A 23,471-nucleotide genomic window follows, 5' to 3' on the forward strand; every position below is an offset into this window, starting at 1 on the left:
GTCATCCAACTACTACTATAATACTACTGCTACTACTACTACTGATGCTAGCTAGTGTTGTTGAAGAGAAGGTTCCTAGTGTCGATTGATTTCGATGCTAAGAGAGGAACCAGTGAGATTTATAAGCAGCAATGGAAACGACTTGTCGATGTCGCTTTCTTTTCTACCAACATCAAAATAGATTTCCTTTCCCTACTATTTCATCCTATTTGCAAAAGAAAATGTTTTCAACATATATATATATATATTGAAAAATAATTCGACAGAAATAGGTATTCAATAATAATAATAGATACTATCATTCACAACATTTTTCGCTAAAATTACTTTCATCCGATCGAAATATTTTCTATAACATATTATCATGTTAAAAAAAATATCTAATTTAACATTTCAAAATTATAATTCATCGACAAAAACAATCGAGATAATAAGCTTAGAGATAAAATATTTTTGTAAAATTCATTATAAAACCTATAATTAATAATATGGATGAAAGACAACATACAGCATTAATTTCTAGCTCGTAATCGTCCATTAGCATAAACTAGCTTTGGGTGCTGTAAAACGTTTGTTTACTCCAACAGTATGTATGTATATGTGTATGTATATATGTATGTATATATATATGTATATATGTATGTATATATGTATGTATCTACCTATTTATGTATACACATAACGTGAAGCGAGCAAACAAAATATTCATAATCGTTTGTTTCTCGCGAGGATGATCGCGAACGGAAACGCCTTTGGACAAACGTTGGTTGGCTACTAGTATAAACTTACGTGAACATGGAAAAGCGCGTACGTTCGACCGAAAGAGAGAGATAGAGATAGAAAATGTTCACATGGATAGAACCAAAACCTTTCAAACCTTTCAACGTATGCAAATATACACTGAATGAGAGAGACTTGCAATATTTGCATAGCGCACGCAGATTCAGCTCGTGGAAAACGTTCTTCGATTGACCGCCCTTTGAATAACAGGCTAGGTTTTGAATCTGTTATTTCTTTTTTTCTTTTTTTTCCATCCTTTCATTCTTTTTTTTTTATCATTTACAAAATATTTGACTTCTCTCTATTTGTTACCCAAAAATTCGATGATATTTTGTTTTAGAAATTAGACGGATTGATTGTTAGATCGGACAACATTTGGAAAACTATATTTTTGTAGTATAAATCCTTTTGTTTAATGTCTGTATTTGTTTTTTCATCAAAATTTCTATGCTTCGTATTAGAAAAGTTTGCCTTACGTTTGGATGACTTTTGAAAATACATACTACTATGATTTTATCATACCTTTTTTTATTTCTTTCAATATTTGCCTTTGTATTTTTTTTGATCGAAAAAAAACAAATATTTCGAATTAACAATTTAAGAAATTTGTTTGTTCGTGTGAAGTAATAAATAAATGTTAAGAAATGATAACATTCTAATCCTCGTAATGATGATAATAATAATAATAATTATAATTATAATTCATCGTAATTATCATTAATAATTTTAATAATTAAAATGAATACCTTAGATGTAACATTTGACTTTTTTATTTTGTTTTATTCAGAATAAAATTATGTTCCGCGTACCTGAAAATGTTTTTTGTTTATTTGTACAATAAAACATATTAGAAAACAATTCAATCTTTTTCTTCACGTTCCGCTATTCCAAATTTCAACGCATAAAGCTTTGAACAATCGATGCTAAATCGATGCTTCAATTCGCGATTATCAAAAAATGCCTCGGGTGCTCGATATCCTGTAAATAAAAACACCATTTTCTCCTCTCTCTTTCTCTCTCTCTTTCTATATTTATATTTCTCTCTGATGTTTCATTTCGTGATACACGTTGATTGGGATTTTCTATCTTGAAACGGTGAGTTAATTCGTATAAAACGTTTCCCCGTCGCTAATAGATTTATATATCGTTGGCCAGTTTTTAATTTAACATTCTTTAAATACACGAGATTCATTTTTTCTTTTTTCCCAATATGCATAATGCAATAATTTAAAAAAATTTTTCTATTTAACTTAATATATAATATATCATAATAAAATAAAAAAATTATTAAAACGAACAGAAAATTACAATAAATTTTGTAAATTACTAAGAATATTTATATGTGTGTAGGTGTAAATTATTAAAATTAATTAATCAACTAATATTAGGTATATAAAAAAAATTTGAATACGTCTATTAATAGAAATTAAAAAGACAATATTAAATCGGCAAATGATGATGATTATATTATATAATAACCATATTACAACGCTATTAAACATAAATCCGTGGTAATATATGCTTTAGGTAGATTGTTAATTAGTTTAAAACTAGTTACAATGATGGTATAATTATCGAGCAAGGTAGATGAGTAAGTAGTTAAGTGTGGATATGTTCGGAGGTTTACTAAACTGTAACTTCGACTATTTAACTTTAACAGTCAAATTGGAATATCGTTAACGAGAACGGCTCGACTTGATTTCCGTTAAGCTTTTCAGAAAGCTTTAAACGCCAATGAAAAATCGTTAAAATATTCGAGAAAATTTCTTTAAAGTACGACAATATATACCTTTAGCTTTATTTGTTTCTCTTTCTCTCTGTCTCTCTTTTTTTCCGTCTTTCTCTTTTTCATTCGACGAGCACACTGGGACTATCGAATGTATAAAGTTTCTCCATGGCATAACCCGTGTAACGCTGCGGAACGTTACGAGCACGCGGAATACGAAATTCACGGAGACGAGAAAGTTTGAAATGCGACGTGGCGCCCAGTTACGCGAGTCTCTCTTCCTCTCTCTCTCTCTCTTTCTTTTTTCTTTCTTTTTCTTTCTCTTTCAAAAAAAGAAAAAAAAACTCGAATAAAACGTTAGAGAGACGCAAGTAATGCGAATGGCCGACGCGTGTTACACCAAATTTACGTCTTCCGTAAACGTGACCCACCCGTCCACTATTATTTATTATTTTTATTCTTTTTATTACCTCAATATAATTTTTACGATTTTCTAACTATCGGTTAGAACACTGAGAAACAAATTTTATTGCAACATAAAACGAAATGCAAAAATAATTTTTCAAATGAAATGTTTCTATATTGTATATCCATGTTGTATATATATATTATACAATATATACTAGATATATATATTGTCATTTTACTTAATTGAAATAATTAAGAAGTTGAATTTATCAGATTTATCAATTCCACGATCATTTGAAACGACTTCAATTCGAATTATAAATAAAAGTCGTTTTTTATTTAGCATTGAAAGAATAAATTAACTTGGCAAATAATTTAATAATTAATAATTTAAACATGAACGTAATTTTATATTATTTAAACAGAATCGAGAGAACAAATATAACTTTTGAAACAATTTAAAATAAAATAATTTAACAAACGTTGTAATAAAAAGTAGATGTAACTTTATATTATATAAGCAGAATATTCTCCAATATGTTTACAATGCACTCGACTGTGTCACGCAAATTAACCTGATTATATACTCGTGAATAGGTTATTCCCATGCGATAGTCATTACTAAATATGCCTTTGAACAAAAGATATGACGTTACATAACGTATAAATATGGTCATAAGCGAAAATGTTATGAGTGATGTGCATTCATACCTTTCAAAAACAGTTATTCTTCACATGAATAATGATATTGTAATTAATCATTTAATTTAACAATAAAATCTTCCGTTTATTACAATGTTATAAATTTAAGTTAATATCTCACAATTAACATTTTTATCATGAGATGTCATGTTTCATTTATAAATATTTATTAAAATTGAATAAAACTAAGCCAATTTTATCTGCACTAATTAATAAATCATACATTTTTTATTAAAACATTCATATAAATTCGAACTATTAAATTTGTTATTTTTATTTTCATTTCATTGTTCCAAAAAATTACTCGACAAAAAATAAGTAGAATTTCAATAAAAGATATCCCCCTATTAGGTGGAATGATGGAATGAAACATAACTAATATTATTATACCCCTGCACCACTACATACATCAAAATATTTTTATACCGTTGTTATAAGTTGAGCTTTTATAATCCTTCAAAAAAATAAGGAAAAAAACCAAACGCGAATAAACATAAAAATAAACATATTATCTCTGTGGTATTAAATTAATATTTATTTTTTTCTCAACGCGTATATCATTCGTGGTAATGAAAAATTATTCTATCTATAAAATCACATTGAAAACAATATACAATTTTCAATAAACGTAATTGATTTGGTTGATACGAAAAGTGAGGATAAAAATGTAGGAAAGTTAAGACATTTATCTTTCGTTTTCAACAATATTCGTCGTTAACGACGTGCCCAGTAGTGCCATAAACGCCATGGGAAACGTGGCGTTTTCTTTTTTCTTTTTTTTTGCTTTTCATTGATTTCTCTATCTTTTTTTTTCCGAAGCATACTAAGCTTTATTTCTACTTGCCGAGAGTATCTTGATTTATCGATACGCGATCCGGTAGCATGTGCGTTTCCGTGTATGCGTTTCCGTAGTACGCGTTATTAACCGTCGATGGGCAATTGTGCGAGGAATGTAGGGCGGATAACAGGGCGCGCCCGGCATGTCCATTGGGATTAGTTTCGGAAAATAATGGCGTTCAGGAAATAAGGGCCAACGAACGAACTGCTTTTCAACGCTACCGACATACTTTTTGGTTTATTTTTCTTTCATTTTCAATCGTTTTCGATATTATTCCTCACTGCCCCTCCCTCTCCTATCCCCCACATTTTCGAAATAAAACAAAAAAAAAAACAAACAAAGAAAATCGACATCTATCCCACGTATCACCCGTATTGTCGTTAAATTTTTTTATTTTTCATATTTCCTACTTTTTTCTTCTTTTATTTTGTTTTTTTTTGTTCGACGTTCAACGTAACTCCACGTTTGTCAAAATATTTTTTCAATCTATTTTCTTTTATATTTACATTTTTATAATAATAATAATAATAATAATAATAACAATCGTACGAATTTCTCTATATTGGGATTTTATATGACAACGAAGATAATTCGCTGAGCGAAAGAAAATAATTGAAAATTATTTTTCTTTACCTTTAAAAACTTCGAATGGCGGCAGTATCGAATTTTTGTTTCATTAAATTATTTATTATTGGTACTCAACAACCATACTCTCTTTTCAATATCGAGATCCGATTCGATATCGAGAAATGAGAAAATATTAAACCAACTTATTTGCGTAATTTCATTTTTTTTCTAAAAAAAAAATAAAAAAAAAAGAAAATACATCAGAATTACCTATATTATTTTCCTTCGTACGATATTAATCGTGAGCAGAAAAATAAAAATAAAAAATATACAACAAAATAATAAACGTTGTGATCACAATCATCTATATCGTTTTTCTTATGTATTTATGAACCAATCGAAAAACAAATGGTTAGGAAAGACTTTTTCCGGATTAAACTTTTAAGTTGGAAAAAGAAAAAGAAACAAAGAAGGCAAGGAAGAAAGGTAGGGAGGAAAAGGTAGAGTAAAATAAAAAAAAAATTTAGATATAAATACAACGTCGTAACAGATGCTTGCGACATTATTTTCCTTGGAAACCTATTCTCCCTCTCTCTCTCTCTCTCTCTTTCTTTCTCTTGTAGCACCGATACGATAGGTTAAAGTAGCAGTTGTTGGATGTACTTCGAATCCTGCGGTTTATCCCGGTTTCGCGTGCTAGACTCTCGCTTCTGGCACGACCCAGCCAGCTTTTCCCACTTATTCACGCGGCTGTTAGAGTGAACGTGCATTACGCTAACTCAACGATAAACTCGATTCCCTGGGAAAGCGGTGGTCGAGGTAGAAATAAAGAGACAGCTTTCTCTCCCTCTTTTTCCCAAACCCACCCCCACACCTCTCTCTTTCTCTTTCCCTTTCTTTTGTTGGTGGACTTCGTTCCGCAATGTATGAGTATGTCGTGTGTGTATATGCGTGTGTTTGTTCATGTATGGATACACGCATTCGTTGCTTTTGCTTTTCTACAACAAGGTGAACAATCGACCGTGTCCCCTTTCCGCTATTTGCTTCAACGATTTCTTCTATATCGCGTCGAATTTTCCGTTTAAACTCTCAAATAATAGTTGTTCTGATAATGGGCCACTCTCTCTCTCTCTCTAACGCGTATAATATTATTACGTATCTACATGATTCCAACGATTTCATTTCATACGGGAATACGTCTGATTTAATCTAATTATAAATCTCTTTTCGTATCGATAATTCGACAAATTGTCTTTATCTGTTTTAATTGATTACTTTTTTTTCCTTTTTTTTTTTAATTATATCAACCTGAAATCGTTATTTTATTGCAACATTTGTTTAATCGTATGAAATGGTCTTTCATCTCTTTAATTTTTCTTTTCTTTTTCTAAGCGTTAAATGTTAAATGATTGTATAACAATTATTACGTTATACGATCACGTGTATTTTCTAATTACATCGATGATAAAAATAGTTGGCAAGTATGTTAGTAGAACGTTCAATGCAGTGACATTTGATTTTAAAGAAAATTTTTTGAATGCGAATCGAGAGAAATTTTTGATCCAAGAAAATGGACTTTCAATTTCATCGAGCATTATAATATTTTTCTTTCTCTATAAAAATGATGACGATATAAGATATAAGGAGTAAAAATGTATAAATTGAAATACAAATGTGAGAGAACAAAATTGTAAGATGTCAAAAAAAGAAACGAAATAATACGAACGAACGAGAACGAAAAAACTATCACGAATTTAATTCAAACATGTGTGCGTGATCGCAAGCTTTGAACATTTTCTTTCTCTCTTTTAACAGGTACACGGATTTCAACGATGAAAATTATCTTTGTTCGCAATATAATAGCACAACGAGAGAGAAAGAGAAAGAGAAAGCTGCTCTCGCGTTGATGCATTAAACTAATTTCTAAAGTTTCGAAATGGAAACCATGCCTCGCGCGTTCGTAAAAGTTAGTAGGCCGAGGAGAGCTTTCGAAAAGTTTTTAGTAACGAACAGGATAACGCTGGGTTCTACTTGTATTACGATATTAGCAGCAGTACTATGAGCTCACAATAAGTACGATTGTTCCTCTTAGTGAGAAATAACTAGGTGAATCTGACATTCCTCACCTTTAACTGATTATTTCCACTTACACTAATTCCTTTTCAAATTGTATATATATATATCTTTTTTATTCTTCTTTTATGTCGAAATATTTTCAAATATAAACCAACAATTCATCGCATTTCGATGGAAGAAAGTAAAACAAAAAAAGAAATAAAAATATAAAAAATATTTCAAAAACCGAATAATATAAGTTAAATGAACGAAATTCGAACAGCCATCGGTTTAAAAATTAAACAATAAATAAACGATAAAATTCGTTCATCAACACTTTCTCTACCAAGTCTGTATTCGATTAAAGTGTCATGTGTAGTATCTAACACGTTACACGTGGCAGGAAACACATTAAAAAAAACATATCTGATCATATATAAATGTCCAACCTGTATTATGTTAAATTAACATGTTCGATCTTTAAAAGATATAAAATAATTTCAACGTAAAACGATATGTAATATTATAGAGAATTTGAATGGAAAATTTATTATAAAAGGAGAGAAAATCGTCCGATAGTTTGATGATTTTCAATCGATCGGTAATGCTTTTGAAATGATTGATAATGTCTGTGTCGAGATTGAAGATTATAGACGAAATATCGAGAATCATCTATCCGGAATTACATTGAAAAATGATTCGATCAAATTTCGAACGGTTGGAACGTTCTAAACGATGGTATATAATGTTCCCTTTAATAGCATGTTTTCCCTATCTGGAATGGGCCATTTCTATAATGACATTTCCTCGCGAGCTTTTAAAAGACTTCTCGTAAATTGACGAAGGAAAACGTTTTCCAAACGTTTTAGATTTTTATTTGGCTTATGCGAATGTAATATTGAATACGATGTTTACAACGGTGTTACTACTTGTGTGCTTGCTGTTGTAAGAAACGTAAGAAAGCTGCCTGGAATAAGGATTTCATGAAAATATCGTTGAAAAGTGCTTCTACTTCTTCTTTTTCATTTTCTTTTTCTTTGAACGATAAAGCTTCTTTTGAAAGGAACTTCGACGTTAACGGCCGAGTATTGCCTGATATCCGCTTATTCGAGAACACGGAATAAACAGATTCAAAGTTAATCGAAGAAAATTTAAGGTTTATAAAATGTTTTTCTTTGTCTTATATGTGACTGATAATTTTTCATTTAAAGATTTAATTAAATTCTAATATTACTTTTTAATTAATTTATTAGATTATCAGATAGAGAAATTATATATTTTAAAAAAGTAATGCAAATAATTCAACTCTTTGATGTATAGCAAAGTTAAAATTGTCCTATCTTTTTTCAATATTTAAATAAGCATAGTAATTATTTTTCATAAATATCGTAATAATTAAATAAAATTTTGTTCCTTTATATTATGTGATAATATTCTTATATTGTTAAAATTACATTTATATCTTTTGAATATTAATTATTATAGTATCGATTGTGTAAAATTTGTCTTACGTTATAGAATTAAATGATTTCAAACGTGTAGCTTTAAAATAACATTGATAATAAGATTCCAAGGTTTACCTTGGACGTGAATGGATATGTAGCATAATGACATGTGCCCTTGTCCTATCTCGATCAGTGTTATAGACGAACGCGATAGGTCACGATCCGTGTTAGAGGAATAATAATACTTGTAATGCTTCGTTTGCCGAGCGATGCATTATTCGTTGCCGCTTATCGGAAACCGATCACGAGAAGATTTCCCACCTGAAATCACGTTGAGAAACTTTCCTTGGTGTACGTTATATACATATGGAAGAGAAAGACACCACTTAAAATAAATTTCATTTAACAATACCATCGTATCCAACGTTTCTTACACGAAAAGCACGATCGCCTTTAAAATTTAACATCCATTGCATTCATGCAAGTAAGTACAAAAAGAAAGATCGTTAAAGAACAGTTAATTCACTCTAAAAAAACTAATTAGTAGAAATAATAGAAAAGATTAACACAACAAATGTTGTATTGTACGAATCATTTAGTTGTATCTAACGTGTTAAATAATTTGTCTCTAATTTCAAAGTGGATTAAAATTACTTAAAGTATTTGAAAATGTGTTTACATGTATATAATATATTCCTTAGTTAATTGTTTTCTATCACTCTAATTTATTCTAATTTACTCTCGGTTTTAGAATCTATTCTTGGTAAGGATATCACAAGTAATGGTATTCAGTGGTGCTTTCAATCCTTCCGAAGGAATTAACATAATCCTGTATTTACTGAGCAACGATCCAACCTAACAGTTCTATCTCTATCTCTCCCATTAACGTTTACAATAGAATGCACGTGTGTAAACTTTGAAATAGATCGAAACGTCGAATTCAAAAACGTTTAACGATCGTATCGATCAGTAATAAACGAAGTGTTGAATTTTCTCGAAAATTTGACATTTATTAAAGCAAATATAGTCATTGTGTATATACATGTATGCATCGATGCATGCCTATAGATGTATGAATGTATGTGTGTGTGTGTCTATATATATTTATGTGTGGGAAACTTTGAAAAGTACTTTTCGTGTGTTCACGTTATTTATTATCGTCAGAGAGCATTTACCTGTTATCGTTTAATGAGTTTCGACTAGGATGCTCGCTGGCAAAATGTATCCATGAAATATGACGGCGATGAAGCACCGGTGGCACAGGTGAAAGGGACGCGATAGCGACCTACTACCGTGTTTTATCTGATGAAAGCTCGGTAAATAAATCGACTGGTGAAAATTGTTAATACTTAACGACACAACCAGATCTATATTGCGTTTGTTCAAAGTTTGATTGTATATTTTTATTTTCAACAGAAATTATTTTTTTATTTAGAATATCTATTCGAAAGTTAAAAAGAAAAAAGTGGAGCTTAAAAAGGTGTTGATGCACAAAGAAAAAAAGAAGTAAAAATAAAAAAGAAATAAAGGAAGAGAAAAAAGAAATCATAGAACGATCGATCAAAGTTAACCGAAGCGAGTTACGTAAAAGATACCAGAAGCCCAGCTTAAAACTATATAATCTGTTGGAAAGACGAGTTTAAAGCTACCTGGATTAAATTAAGATTAAGAACTTTTAACTGTGATGCTGCCAACTTGAGAATAATCATGATGGAGAAGTTGCATCGATTTTTTTCCCAACCTGATTATTTTCTATATCCTAATACTTTTTAATCGAACGTTTTTCACATTTGTTTATAGAATAATTACGTTTATTCATACTATTTTTATTTTCTCCGTCTCTCTCTCTCTTGTGTTAATTATCATTATTAAGATTCATTCATTTTAATTATCAAGATTCATTCAATTATAATAATTTTCATGTATAAGTAATATCTCTTTTTCTCTCTCCTTTATGAACATTATTTGACATACAATATATATTTTTATTCGTATTCCATATATCGACCGTTACAGGCGAATAAATGTACGAATCATTAAAATAAACAATATCACTGTATATGCGTATAAAAATACAATAAAATCTCGGGAAAAAATTAAAAATGTACGAAGATATTACATTGGGAAACATTTATTTACAAACGAGAAAAAAAAAAGCGATCGTTGCCGTTGTTGTGCGTCGAAGCGTGGAAATAAGTAAAAAGAGTGTAGAACGGGTAGAAAAAAATTAAATTGAATATGAAAGAGAAAGAGAGAGACAGAGAGAGAGAGAGAGAGAGAGAGAGAGAGAGATAGAAAGAAAGAAAGAGAAAGAGAAAGCGTAGAAGAGAGAAGAACAAAATTAAAACAAAAAGAAAGAAGAAAAAAAGGAGGTGGTGCAACTACCGTGAGATTGGAACGAAATCGACGGGACGAGATTGTAAATACTTTTGCCCCGAAGACACGAGAGGAGACTCTTATCAACGAGATCTAGTTCGAAAGCAAACGATTCGAACGAACGAACGAACGATCGAAAAACGGTAATCGAGCCTGAAAGGATTCTCCGTTATTTCGCGTGTTTCTCGTCGTTGTTGTCGTCGTCGTGGTTGTCGTTGTCGTGGTTGTCGTTGTAGTTGTTGTCGTCGTCGTTGTCGTGGCTGCAACGCTGCTAAAAGTCGACTGGTTGGTTGGTTGGTTGGTGCGCTAGATGCATCGTCGTTTTTCGACTCGTGCGTGAGAATTCAATTCAAGATCGTTCTCCCGTGATACGAAAGAGACCACACGACCGAAAATTCACTCCCATAAAACGTACTACCCCACCACTCCTATTACTACCACTATCGCCGTCCCCTAGCCCTCTTCCTCCAACATTCCCCACCCCCACCCCTTCATCCCTCCCATTAACAACACCGTATCGATAACCGATAAACGCCGAATTCTCTAGACACTCTTTTTATTTTATAGCTTTATCGTTCCTGCCATCGTTATACGTCACGAACGTTAAAGACTTCCGTTTAAAATATCGCAAATTGTAAGGCTTTTTTCTCGTAAAACTACAATAAATGAAAATTTGATCGGGAAAAGACAAAAAAATTATCTTAAAATATGAGCAAGTATTGCGATTAAATTAACAAATTGTTTAGAATATAATAAATAATTTTGTATTTATTATTATTATGTATATATATATATACTAATGTATAGAGCTTTAGGTAAAATTGAAACAGTATTTTTTTATAGAAATTGTTTATAATTATTGCTAATAACAAATTGTTTGTAAGAAAATATTATCCGTAAATACGAGTGTGTATTCGCATATTTAACTTACCTTTATATAGGAAAAATTTTTTTTTATTAATCGCTTTTACAAATGTTTATAACAATTGTTAAAAACAAATTCTTAATTATACATATTATATTTATGAATACATCCGTTACATACAAAAAATTTTTTATTAATTGTTTATAATAATTGTTTATAACAATTAATTTATGAATTGTTATTAATAATATAGAGAAAGCGTTGTCATTTACAACAAGCTTTGAATCGTGTCTCTACGATTATTACTTTCGGAGATATTGTTATTTAAAAAATATGCATTTAAATTTTACTATAATATTTATCTAGTAATTATTTTTGAATGGATATTGACCCAATGACCTACATAGATTCTTGGAATTTACGTTATTATGATCAGCTGTTTGACGAAAACGGTATTATTTACTACGACTCGTACACGTCATCAGTTCATTGAAATTTTTCAATGAAATTTTTAAAAATTTATATCTCCGGAACGAAACATCATAGAGATTTGAAAAATCATCATTTTAAAGATAAAAATCTCTTCTTTTTATCTATCTTCTCAAAAATATTCCGTATGGCAAGATCAAATTAACAAATATTCATTAAAAATTGATTTAGTCGTAATTTACGTACTTATATTCCAATGATTTGAAATAATAATTTGTTTTAGAATAATTCTTGGTAAAAAAAACAACTAAGAATGATAACCTTTAAAAAAATATTTAAAAAAATATAAAAATAACATAAAAATATTATAAAATCTCGGTAAAAGTCAAGAAAAAGAGTAAAAAATAAGATAGAAAAAGATAAACAAAAAGTAGGATTTGAAATAAAATGAACAGAAAGGGGAGGATGTAATGTAAAGTTTCATCGCGAGAGAGAGGAAAAGTAGATTTGTTTATAAATTTACATGGAACGAGCGCACTGTATTCAGAGTCTTGCGAGAAATAAGAATTAAGGACGGATATGCACTGACAGGCTAGTGGAAAAGGAGTGTGGGGGAAGTAGGAGGATCGGATAAGGAGAAAAAGGGGGAAGGAAAGAGAAGGTTAGAGTGGAACCATGGCAAGGAAGAGATAAAAATCTAAGGATAAAGGAGTCAGCTTAGGTGGCCGAGAATGTACTTACACGTACATACTTACATACATATAAGTATATACACACGTAAGTTCATACATGTATATATATACACATACACATATCTGTGGCCACAGACATACTCTCTAATCCTGAATAAGGAAGGAGTATGCCAAGGAAGAGAGACTTTCGTGTTTCAAGAGGACAAGACGAAATATACGGACCATATTCGGTCCACGTACACTCGCACGTACACGTATACACAAACGTACATATTCCTACGTTCGTACATACATACATTGAAAAAGGGAATGAAGTTCGAATAGACAAAGAACATTTCGACCTAAGAATAACGAGTTTTATGCTTGTGCGAGCTTGCATAACCGAGAATGAATCTTTTTCGTGGTCGAACATAGTTTATCCCATACGTATTCCTATCCCTAAATCGATCCGCCAATTTTTCACGTAGAACCGTGTGTCACCATTCTTTAACAATATTAAAAAAAACTCTCCTGACTAATATTCAACGTCGATAGAAAAAAGATTTTTAATCATTCGAAACGTTCTTCTGCTTTCTTTTTTTGTTCCTTTAGTAGGAAAAAAAGGAATAAAAATCTTTGAGGTAGAAACTTAAACGTTGTTGCTTTATGCAAGCAAGTAATATCTGAAGATTTCAGTGGTTATGGTTTTTAATTTGTAGGAGAGTATAAGTTTACGATACGATAAATATTATAGTTTATTACTTTTTTCAGGAAACTAAATTGCGTTTTGACATTCTTATTAAAATTATGTAATGAACAATGTTTAATAAAAGTAAAACAAAGAGTTTAAAATATTAATAAACATCTTGTATGCGTTATTCAGATATTAAGAATTTTCTCGAATATTTGCGTGTATGATTTGGTAGGACAGAATATTAAAGAAGGAAAAAGGAGGAGAAAGAGAGAGAGAGAGAGGAGAGAGGAAGGGGGAATGTGTTATTTAGAAATTCAGAATGAACTCGAATATTTGCGTGAACAATTTTGATTGGAGGAGGAAAAGACAAAGAGAGAATGTATTACTCAGAAATTCAGAATGAACTCGACTATATTTGTATGACATAAGTAATAAACCAAAAAGGTAAGATTAAAGATAAATTAATTAAAAAATTTTCGTCATCGATGATAAAGAAAAAGAGTAAGAGAAAGAGAGAGAGAGAGAGAGAGAGAGAAAGAATGTGTTACTGATTAATTAAGAATGAACTGAAACATCGTTGTGGATAATGAGGAATAATCAGAGAGTGAATAAGTTTAAGCGTTAATTAATAGGAAAATGATCGTCGTTAATGACAAAGGAAATTACATTCTGTAGACTAGAGTATTGAATAGAAAGAGAAAGAGAGTGAGTGAGTAAATGTGAGAGAGAGAGAGAGAGAAAGGACCATAAGGGTTGCCTCAGAAGAGCAAGCAAGCAAGCAATGTCCAAAGTGGAGCATCGGTCGCCAACTGGCTTTGATACATTACCGAGCGATAAACCTATCTCCTTGCAAAGCCAGGATGATACCAACCAACTGCATGCCATCGCGAACTACTGTAGCATATTTCGAATATGCATCCACCTGCCACCGTGTTACAAGCCCTTACCCACTCTCCTAATACGCCAGGTTATCTGATGCACCATCACCTGGTGTTTATCTGCAATACGATTTTTATCCTTTAAGATTATTTTTATCCTTTATTCAATTGATGCAAATAAAATAGAAAAGAAAGATATAAAAAAGAAAGCAGAACAAAGTTAAAAGATATGGGAAAACTTGGCATTTCTTATGAAATATTATTTATAAAATTTTATCCAAACTTTCGTAAGAATGATTTAAATCGCTAAAAAAATGTCTATCTCAAATAATAATAATAAAAAAATAAGTAAATATTTTGTCAACGAACGAATAAACAATTTGTTATCCCTGTTTATTCGTATAAATCGTAGTAAAAGTATTACGATGAGATGTGATCTCCCTTATCGGGTAATAAAACGCAGGCAAAAAAAATGGAGAAATATTGTTGATATTTAAAGAGAGTGAGAGAGAGAGAGAGAGAGGGAATGGTGGGTGAAGGAGGAGGAGGAGGAGAGGGGGCGAAGGTGAAAGTGCTAGTTGGTTGGTTCGCTGGCTGCTTAGGTACAACATTGTCGGTGATGGTGGTACGGCATTGGCCGTGGATGCCGCAGGCTGCCGAAGGAAATTGCATCTGAAATTTCAATATAGCAGTTTGTGCGTTTCATATTTCAACCGCAAAACGGCCCGAGGGTAGGTCGGTATTACTTTGAGCTTGCCACGTAAGCTGACTTTGTCGAAAAATTATAGAGATTTCAGTTCAACTTATCCTATCTTATTATCATATTTAAATATATTATAAATATATATATATATGTATATATTATACGTTGTTTACACTATTAAATGTCGATAATGTTTCCTAGATTATTCAACGTTTTCCGTTTTATATAAATCACTTAGAAAATCTGCAAATAATGTAAAGACAAATTTTTGTCTAATTTTTTCACTTAGCTCTTTTTTTTATAACATATTTTCTTTATTATTTTTTATTAACGATGTTTTTAATCTGTCGAAAGTTTTTAAAATACCATTTGATATTTGAAAAGATATCTGATATCTGAAAGAATCGTAAATCAATTTCTTCGTTCAATTATTAACATTCTAAAATTACAAAATTATCAGAAATGGTTTAAATAATTTACGATATTTAATCTCTCAATTGTGTATATACCTATCTTTTCACAATGAATGAAAGCACATAGTGTAAATGAAAAATCAATCTTTTTTCGATCACTTTTCAGCAAAAATTCTTTCCATTCATATTTTCCCTTTTTTTTGTTCGTTCACGTCGATGGTTCAATTTTTGGTGCAATCGATCATCGTTATTTCAATTTCTATATATATATATATATACATATTTCTTTTTTATTGGTTTTTTTCTTTTTCTATGTTCTATTTTTGAATCATAGACAGACAACGTGCTTCTAACGATGACAAAAGAATCCGATCGTGATTTATCTCGGGATTCGTGGATGTCTGTCCAGTAAGCGCAATCGGTGATTCCGAACAATGGACGCAATTGAAAGCAATGGCACTCGGTGACGCGAAGTTTTATCGTAAGGAAAATTACCTTTTTTTTTCTTTTTTTTTTATTCCTTGCCAATCTCTTTTTCTTCCTGCAATTTGTGGAATAAGAGAAAAAAAGTGAGAAAACGATAGAGAGAGAGAGAGAGAGAGAGAGAGGGAATGGGGAAGTTGGTTCAAGATTCGAAGGATGAGTGTGGTTAGAGAAAGATGAACTGCAGAGTTCATTGCGTTTGCTGTCGGAAAATCCTCGAGCATGATGATTTATTCTTCGGCACGGAGAAAAAACAGAAAGATATAGAGAAAAAAAATCAAAGAAAAAGAGATAGAGAGAGAGAGAGAGAGAGAGGGAGAAAGAAGAATAAGGAAAGAAAGAAAGAAAGAGTTCTATAGCGATCAATGTGAAACTTATGTACCATAAACGAGGTCGAGCAGCCGGTACTATGGTAACGAAAACATTTATTCGCCAAATTAAATCCTGAGCGAATGGAAGTGATTGATCGGAATTTATTTGCTTCTCAAGGAGAAAAGGATATCCTTTCTCTCTCTCTCTCCCTCCCTCTCTCTCTCTCTCTCTCTCTCTCTCTCTCACTTTTTCTCTCCGATTTCTTAGACGTAAAAGAAATTACGTTTCGTCGTTTATCACGCATCTTGCTGACCGTTTCCACTTTGACGATCTTTTCGACAGTATTGAAACGACGTAACTCGGACCATTGAGCTTAGAAAAGATCTTATTTCAGCGAGTTACCATGATTAATTGCACGTGATAGAGAGAGAGAGAGAGAGAGAGAGAGAGAGAGGGAAAGAAAGAGTAAAGTTTTATATAGGATAATATGAAATTCTTTATTCTTCATGGTTGAAATCACTTTGGTCAAAGTTTAATCGGTCAATGGGAAATACAGAGAATAACATTCCAAGTTTTATATGTTAAGGGTTTTTCTGTTATTTGTTACTTTTTTATTACTTATGTAAACATAAAGTTTGATGGAATTGGCTACTTTTAAAAGTACTATTAAAAAAAAAGCGTTAAAAATTTATCTTTAGATATCTAAATAATATTTATGTCTCAAGTACGTAAAAAGAAGAATAAAAAAGAAGGAAAATAAAAAGATAAAAATTGTATGTATATATGAAATGAATATTATTAAAATACTTATTATCTTAGCTTTAGATAATTTAATATAGAAATGTGACGTAATAATAAATACGAGTATAGATATTACCATCATCGATTTCTTATTGCAGTGTGCCATTTGTTGCGGAGTGGCGTAGCTGCAATTTTTGGACCTCAAAGTGCGCACACTGCTTCTCACGTGCAGAGCATCTGCGACACTATGGAAATACCGCACTTGGAGACACGTTGGGATTACAGACTAAGAAGGCAAAGCTGTCTCGTCAATCTTTACCCTCATCCTACCACTCTTTCGAAGGTACGTTTAAACTTTTCTCAAGATAACCCTACCATTTAATCAATTTCTCTATATTTGAAGTTTTCAAATTTCTATTTTTGTATTATTTTATAAGATTTACTTTATTTATATTTATTAATTTTATTTACTTAATATCGTTTAATAATATTTATTAAACGATTTAATAAGGTATAATGAAATATAATGAGATGAGATAGAATAAAATAGTATCTATAATCGTCTAAATTAATAATTAATCAACTCGTTGTGTTATGTGTTACTTTAAACGTCGTAATACGAAGATATCGTTGTATTTAATTCTTCGTTGTCGTCGTCTTTCGTAGTGTTTCGTCTTCTTTCACATACAAACACTCGTCGTACAAACAATACAATATCAAATGCGCCCCTCTGATCTTTTTCGTCGTTTATATATATTCATCACCCCCTCCATCGTTTCTCATCATTTCCTTGCATTCTGGGTTCATTTTCTTCAAATCTGGATTCTTCTTGTACTTCCGTATCGGGAATATTCGAGAGGTTTCGGTGCGACCACATATTAGGCGATAGGTCCAAGCGGTGTCACTTTACAAATAAAACATACGCATTCCTGTCTAGAGAAACGGTCTCTTCTCTTTCATCCTAAGATAAACTCTCACATAGTCATACTCATATTATCACACACATGACAAATAAGGAATTACATTACTTATAGAAAAATCGTCTATCGATATTTCTAAAAATCCCGATGCACACACTTCTAGAATTTTCTCTTACCCTCATAATTTTATTTTATTTTTTTCATTTTTTACACGAATTATTATAATATTACACATCCTTACCCTGCAACCCTGGCGAAGATACGTTGAAACATTTTTAAAGAAATAGTTACTGTTAACAAAATTTTCTATATTTCCAGTTTCAAATCTAAATTTTCGTACATTTCTTTTACAATTTATTTTATTGAAATCATTAAAATATGTTTCTTACTTTTATTTGAATTTAAGAGAATATTGCAATTAAAAATTCGTTGCTGTGTGAAATGAATGATGAATGAAGATTTCTGTTTCAGTTCTATTCATTTTGGTTATCTTTATCCTCTCTAATTAAATAAAAGATTTTCATTGTGTCGAAGTTAATAATAAAAAGGAAATATTACCCTCGAATTAAACGAAACGGAAGAGAATAGTGTAGACTTGTCGTTTAATTGCAAGGTCTTTTTCCAAAAGTTTCAACATCTGTTCGCATACTTAGAACACCTCGTACCTTCTCTCACAGAAGAGTTATCATAAAAGAAGAAAAGGAGTTTTGGAATTTCTCTTTCTCTCTCTCCCTCTCTCTCTCTCTAAATAAGCAGATACTTTCGAGAAGAAAGCAGCGAAAATCTAGCACTTGCAAGCCAAGGTTATACATCTCGAGCTTTCGAGTTAACGAGACTTTACTCCCACTCTCTCTCTCTCTCTCTCTCTCTCTCTCTCTACTTTTCTTTACCTTTCTTTCTCTTTCTTCATCTTCCTGACATTTCACGAGAAACCTCGTAACTCCTTCTCCAATATTTGCCACTCACGAATACTTGTATTCAACGATACTACCTTACTCAATGTCTCTCTCTCTCTCTCTCTCTCTCTTCCTCTCTGAATATTTTGCTATTTAATGATCCTAGCAAGGAACATTAAATTCTCTACATCCTAGGATTACGTCATTGTTATACCTACTCAATTTTTTATTAAATCCGCTTAAGTATTAAACAATAAATAAATAAATGAAAATAATACTTTTTTTACAATGACAATAAGAAAATTTCTGATGTATATCTGTTATATATCAATATTTTCTTCATGATATTGTGAAAGAAAATTCGAGAAGTGAACAGAGAGGTAGTGTTTTCCGTCTCGTACGAACGAAAAAAAACTTAAACGTAAATAACAAAGAGTAGTTAATATTAGAATATATGTATCGATATTTCTATAAATATCGATAGACGATTTTCTTATAAGTACCGCTAAAGAAATGTTATTCTTTATTTGTCGCGTAGTGATATAAGTATGAGTGTGTGAGAATTTTTTGTAGGATAAAAGAGACTGTTGCTCTGGACTGAAGCGCATGTGTTATGTTTGTTACACTTGAGTATTACGTTTGTATTATTTGAGTCTATCGCCTAATGTGTGATCGTACCGAAACCTCTCGAATATTTCATATCAGAAGTAAAGGAATAATATAGATATTTTATGGTCGAGAATGATCGAGAAGTTTCGAGAAAGACAGTACGGGAAATGACGAAAACCGATAGAAGAGAATGATTAGTATATATAGACAACGAAAGGACAGGCCGCAGCACATTTGCATGGTCTTGATTTAGAAATTACGACGAGTGTATTTTACGTGAAAGATTACGACGAAAGACGACGAATAACAAAGAAATAATTACGACGATATCTTTGTTAAGAATGACGACGTTTAAAGTAACATAAAACATGACGAGTATTAATTATTACTTTACACGATTATAGATACTTACGATTTTATCCTATTTCATTATATCTTATTAAGCCTTTTAATAAACAATATTAAATATTAAATAAATAAATTAAAAACTAAATAATAAATCTTAAAACAATTTCTTTTATATGAAAAATTAATTAAACAAATGAAAAAATTCAATATTTGGAATAAAGAAAAAAGTATTTATTGTTCATAAAGTATTTGTTTGATTTGCGATAAATTTTAAAAACAAATGTTTTCGAAAATCTTTATTTGTGTCGATTGATAAACGGAGAATATAACTACGCTCGAAATCGTATGAGCGAGTAAAACAATGAATGAAATACAGTATGAAAAGGTAAAGAGAATCAATGTGTCGGTCTTGTGAGACAAAGAGAAACCAAATTAAAATCTCTCTCTCTCTCTTTCTCTTCGTGTTTTCTCTACAGAGTAAGAATTCCAATTAGAGTGGCCCTAGCATACACACACACACACACACACAAACACACACAATGCACATATTTTCTCTCTTTATACGTATAATCCAATTGTTAAACGACGATAGAAACTAGCTTTGGAAATCGCTAAATCAGAGGATCGAATAAATTCTTCAAATAATCTGCCGCATCTGCTGAATATTTTTGGAAAGCTTTTATACGCTCGAATAAAGCTAACGCGCGTTGTGTCAAACTTTTTCGACAAGTGAATTTTTCCAAAAAATTTTTTCCCGTTTTATTCATCTTCGTTTCTCTTATTTTCCTCAATTTTTTTGCTTAGAGGAAAATTATTTCGAGTATTTGATCATTCTTCTTAGTTTTGCCTTATCGAGAAAATATTTTATCGAATGATGTTAGAATTCAACGAACCGATACGATGTCTTCTAGATCAACCTATTTGGAGGATCAAAGGGTAAAGTAGAAGTTTTCTCTCTCTCTCTCTCTCTCTCTCTCTTCGCAAGAGTTTTAAGGACGATGTGCTTCAATTTCGTTTGCTTTCCAATCTCGAAAAGGAAGAAGAACTTCTTAACCGAAAATTTCTTGTAAAACTAGTAAAGCGGAAACTGATGGTTTGCTATGACGTTCTCTATCTATCCTTGTGTTCCTTTCCTTCATGTTTTTTCTATCTCTCTCTCTCTCTTTCTTTCTTTTAAAGAAGCATGCCATTTAATGGAAGGAAGATATAAAATTCAGGAATAAGAGGAAAAGGATTGAGCGGGTAGTAGAGTAACGGAATGGGAAGGGAGTTTCCTTCTGGTGATTACGAAGCATAGACCAGGAAAAAGATGAGAGCTAGTTTCTACCTTTTTTTTTTTTTTTTTCTTCTTATATTTCTCTCTTCTTTTCTCCAATCGATTTTCTCAAAAGACCAACCGACGACGTCTCTTCGCTTGCCACTAAAATATTTCGATTTGTGGTTGCGCCTCACTCGAGAAAACTAACTAAAGGTTCAAAGGGTATCCTTAGTCCAGCAACTGAAGAGAAAAGGCAAAGCGTGAAAAGCTTTTTCCTTTTTCCTCGTTACTATCAACCACTGAATTCTTCTGATATCCTTGATACTTTATGTGTGTGTGTATATGTGTATTTCGAAAATGTTGATTTATTCAAGCTATATTTTTATGTATGATTTTATATTTTATATTTTTATATTTAAAATGTTTATTAGAAATAAATGCTGTTATTGATCATTTGACTTCGTCAATAATCTTATGTTTTTATATGAATTCATATTTACAATTATAATTGAACGGATGTCTAGTAGAAGGGCGTATGTTACATTCAATATTATACCGAACTCAAATTGGAGTATAAAAAATTGTTTGTAAGTTGCATATAATAATGTATTTTAATTATATTTTACAATAGACTTTTTTTATTTTAAGTGGAAGAAATGGTGTATTTTTACAGCAGCATTTTATACAACATTTTTATTAAAACGAGCAATGAGCAATAAATTGTTTCAATATTTTCCTGAAAAATATTTTCCTTTTTTCTAGATACTCGTTCATTTATCAAACTAATAATAATATTCGATGCAAAATATTAATCATATATCATTTGATTTCAAGCTACGAATAATAACGAAAATAATGAAAAAATAATAATTATTAATAATAAATAATTAATAAAAAATAATAAATAATAAAAAATAATAATTTTTTATTTATTTTTCGTAATGGATCGCAATTATTTCTGTTATTTACTTTCTTTATTCTTTTTTCTTCCGTTTTCAATCCTTTGAGAATGAATTCCCTTGGCTAGGATTGAAGGGTCAAGCTCCGTTTGAAGAAAGCAGCTTACGTGGAAATAATTGACACAAAAGTATTTCAAAGATAATACGAGTCATGAGTACTTAGACTTAGGTTCGTTAATGTCTTCCTAATAATGGGTAGCTTGACTTCTTGTAAGGCCCTTCTTCAACATTCTGGCAACCAATTTCGTCTTGGTCGAAGAGCCTATTCGATGGTCGGTGATATTTTTTGCAAAATCTTTTCATCAAGTGCCCTTTGTTATACGAGTACTCATAATATCGTAATATACCTTCATGTCAAACAAATCTTTTCTATCCGACTATTTTAAGTAGTTTCTCATTCTTTTCTTCTCTCTCTTTTCTTTTCTTTCTGTTTACACAATCTACCTTTAATATTAAATTAATCATTTGTAATTTTTATCATTAAGAAAAACAAATATTCATACGACTGATGAAAATCTATTGTATAGTCTATTAATTATTCTTATTATTTTAAGATGTTATGAATATTATAAAAATTGTGTTTTATTCTAATAATTAAATGGACGCGTGTGAAGAATTTTATTAAAAATTGTAATGAATGAAATAAATAATAAGTAGATTTTGTAAATACGAAGAAAAAAAAATGTTAATAAACGAAATTTATTCATGCGCGAAATATAAATCTTATTATCATATAATATATTTACGATAACTTTATTTTCTTTTGAAGAAAGTTAAGATATCGATATTTAAATAGCGCGAATACTCTTGCTTCGTTGTTGAATTATTAGTTTCATTTTTATTTTTGTGTTGGACAAATACTAATATATACACGAAAAACATTTTTCTTGTAATACATCAAAACATATGAAAACTTTAATACTTTACTTTCAACATCCTATTCACTTACTCGTTCGTTATTATATGCAGGATATCTGGTTTCTCCATTCTCCGATAGGAAAGTTATATTCGTTTCCGCATATTTCTAAGAATAATTTCTGCCCTATTAAAGTTGTGAAAAAGTTAAGCTCGAAGCAGCGGGCATAGTTCGGTGTAAGTTACATTATACGAATCTCAATTTCGTGAAGGAAACCCTTTCGTCAAAGTTTCTAATAAAGTTTCTCTTCTTCGTAATCATAAGAAATCGAGTAAAAGATAATTAATTATTAGAAGAAAAATGAAAGAAAAGATAGGGGAAAAAAAAACAAAAAATATGTTATCTAATAAGATTGGTCGTTGGAATAATTGAATTACCTGTAAGTAATGTCGTTAATTAAAACAAGATAGAAGCCTTTCTTTCGCACTTCCGTTTGATTCTACACGAACACGACTGAAATTCGAAGGCTTCTACGAATG

The 23,471-nt window shown here is 30.8% G+C and overlaps 1 protein-coding gene across 8 annotated transcripts in view; it reads left to right on the forward strand.

Moving 5' to 3' along the window:
• LOC122524179 (glutamate receptor ionotropic, kainate 2) overlaps positions 1 to 23,471 on the forward strand; it is a 249,077-nt gene that overhangs the window by 135,486 nt on the left and 90,120 nt on the right. For all 8 annotated transcript variants that reach the window (XM_043646280.1, XM_043646283.1, XM_043646282.1 and 5 more), the window contains one exon: positions 17,245 to 17,429. In XM_043646280.1, coding sequence (XP_043502215.1) covers positions 17,245 to 17,429 — 185 coding nt within the window. The remainder of the gene's footprint in view (positions 1 to 17,244; positions 17,430 to 23,471) is intronic.

The sequence above is a fragment of the Polistes fuscatus genome, unplaced genomic scaffold (assembly GCF_010416935.1).
Source record: "Polistes fuscatus isolate 324 unplaced genomic scaffold, CU_Pfus_HIC Scaffold7, whole genome shotgun sequence".
NCBI classification, from domain to species: domain Eukaryota; kingdom Metazoa; phylum Arthropoda; class Insecta; order Hymenoptera; family Vespidae; genus Polistes; species Polistes fuscatus.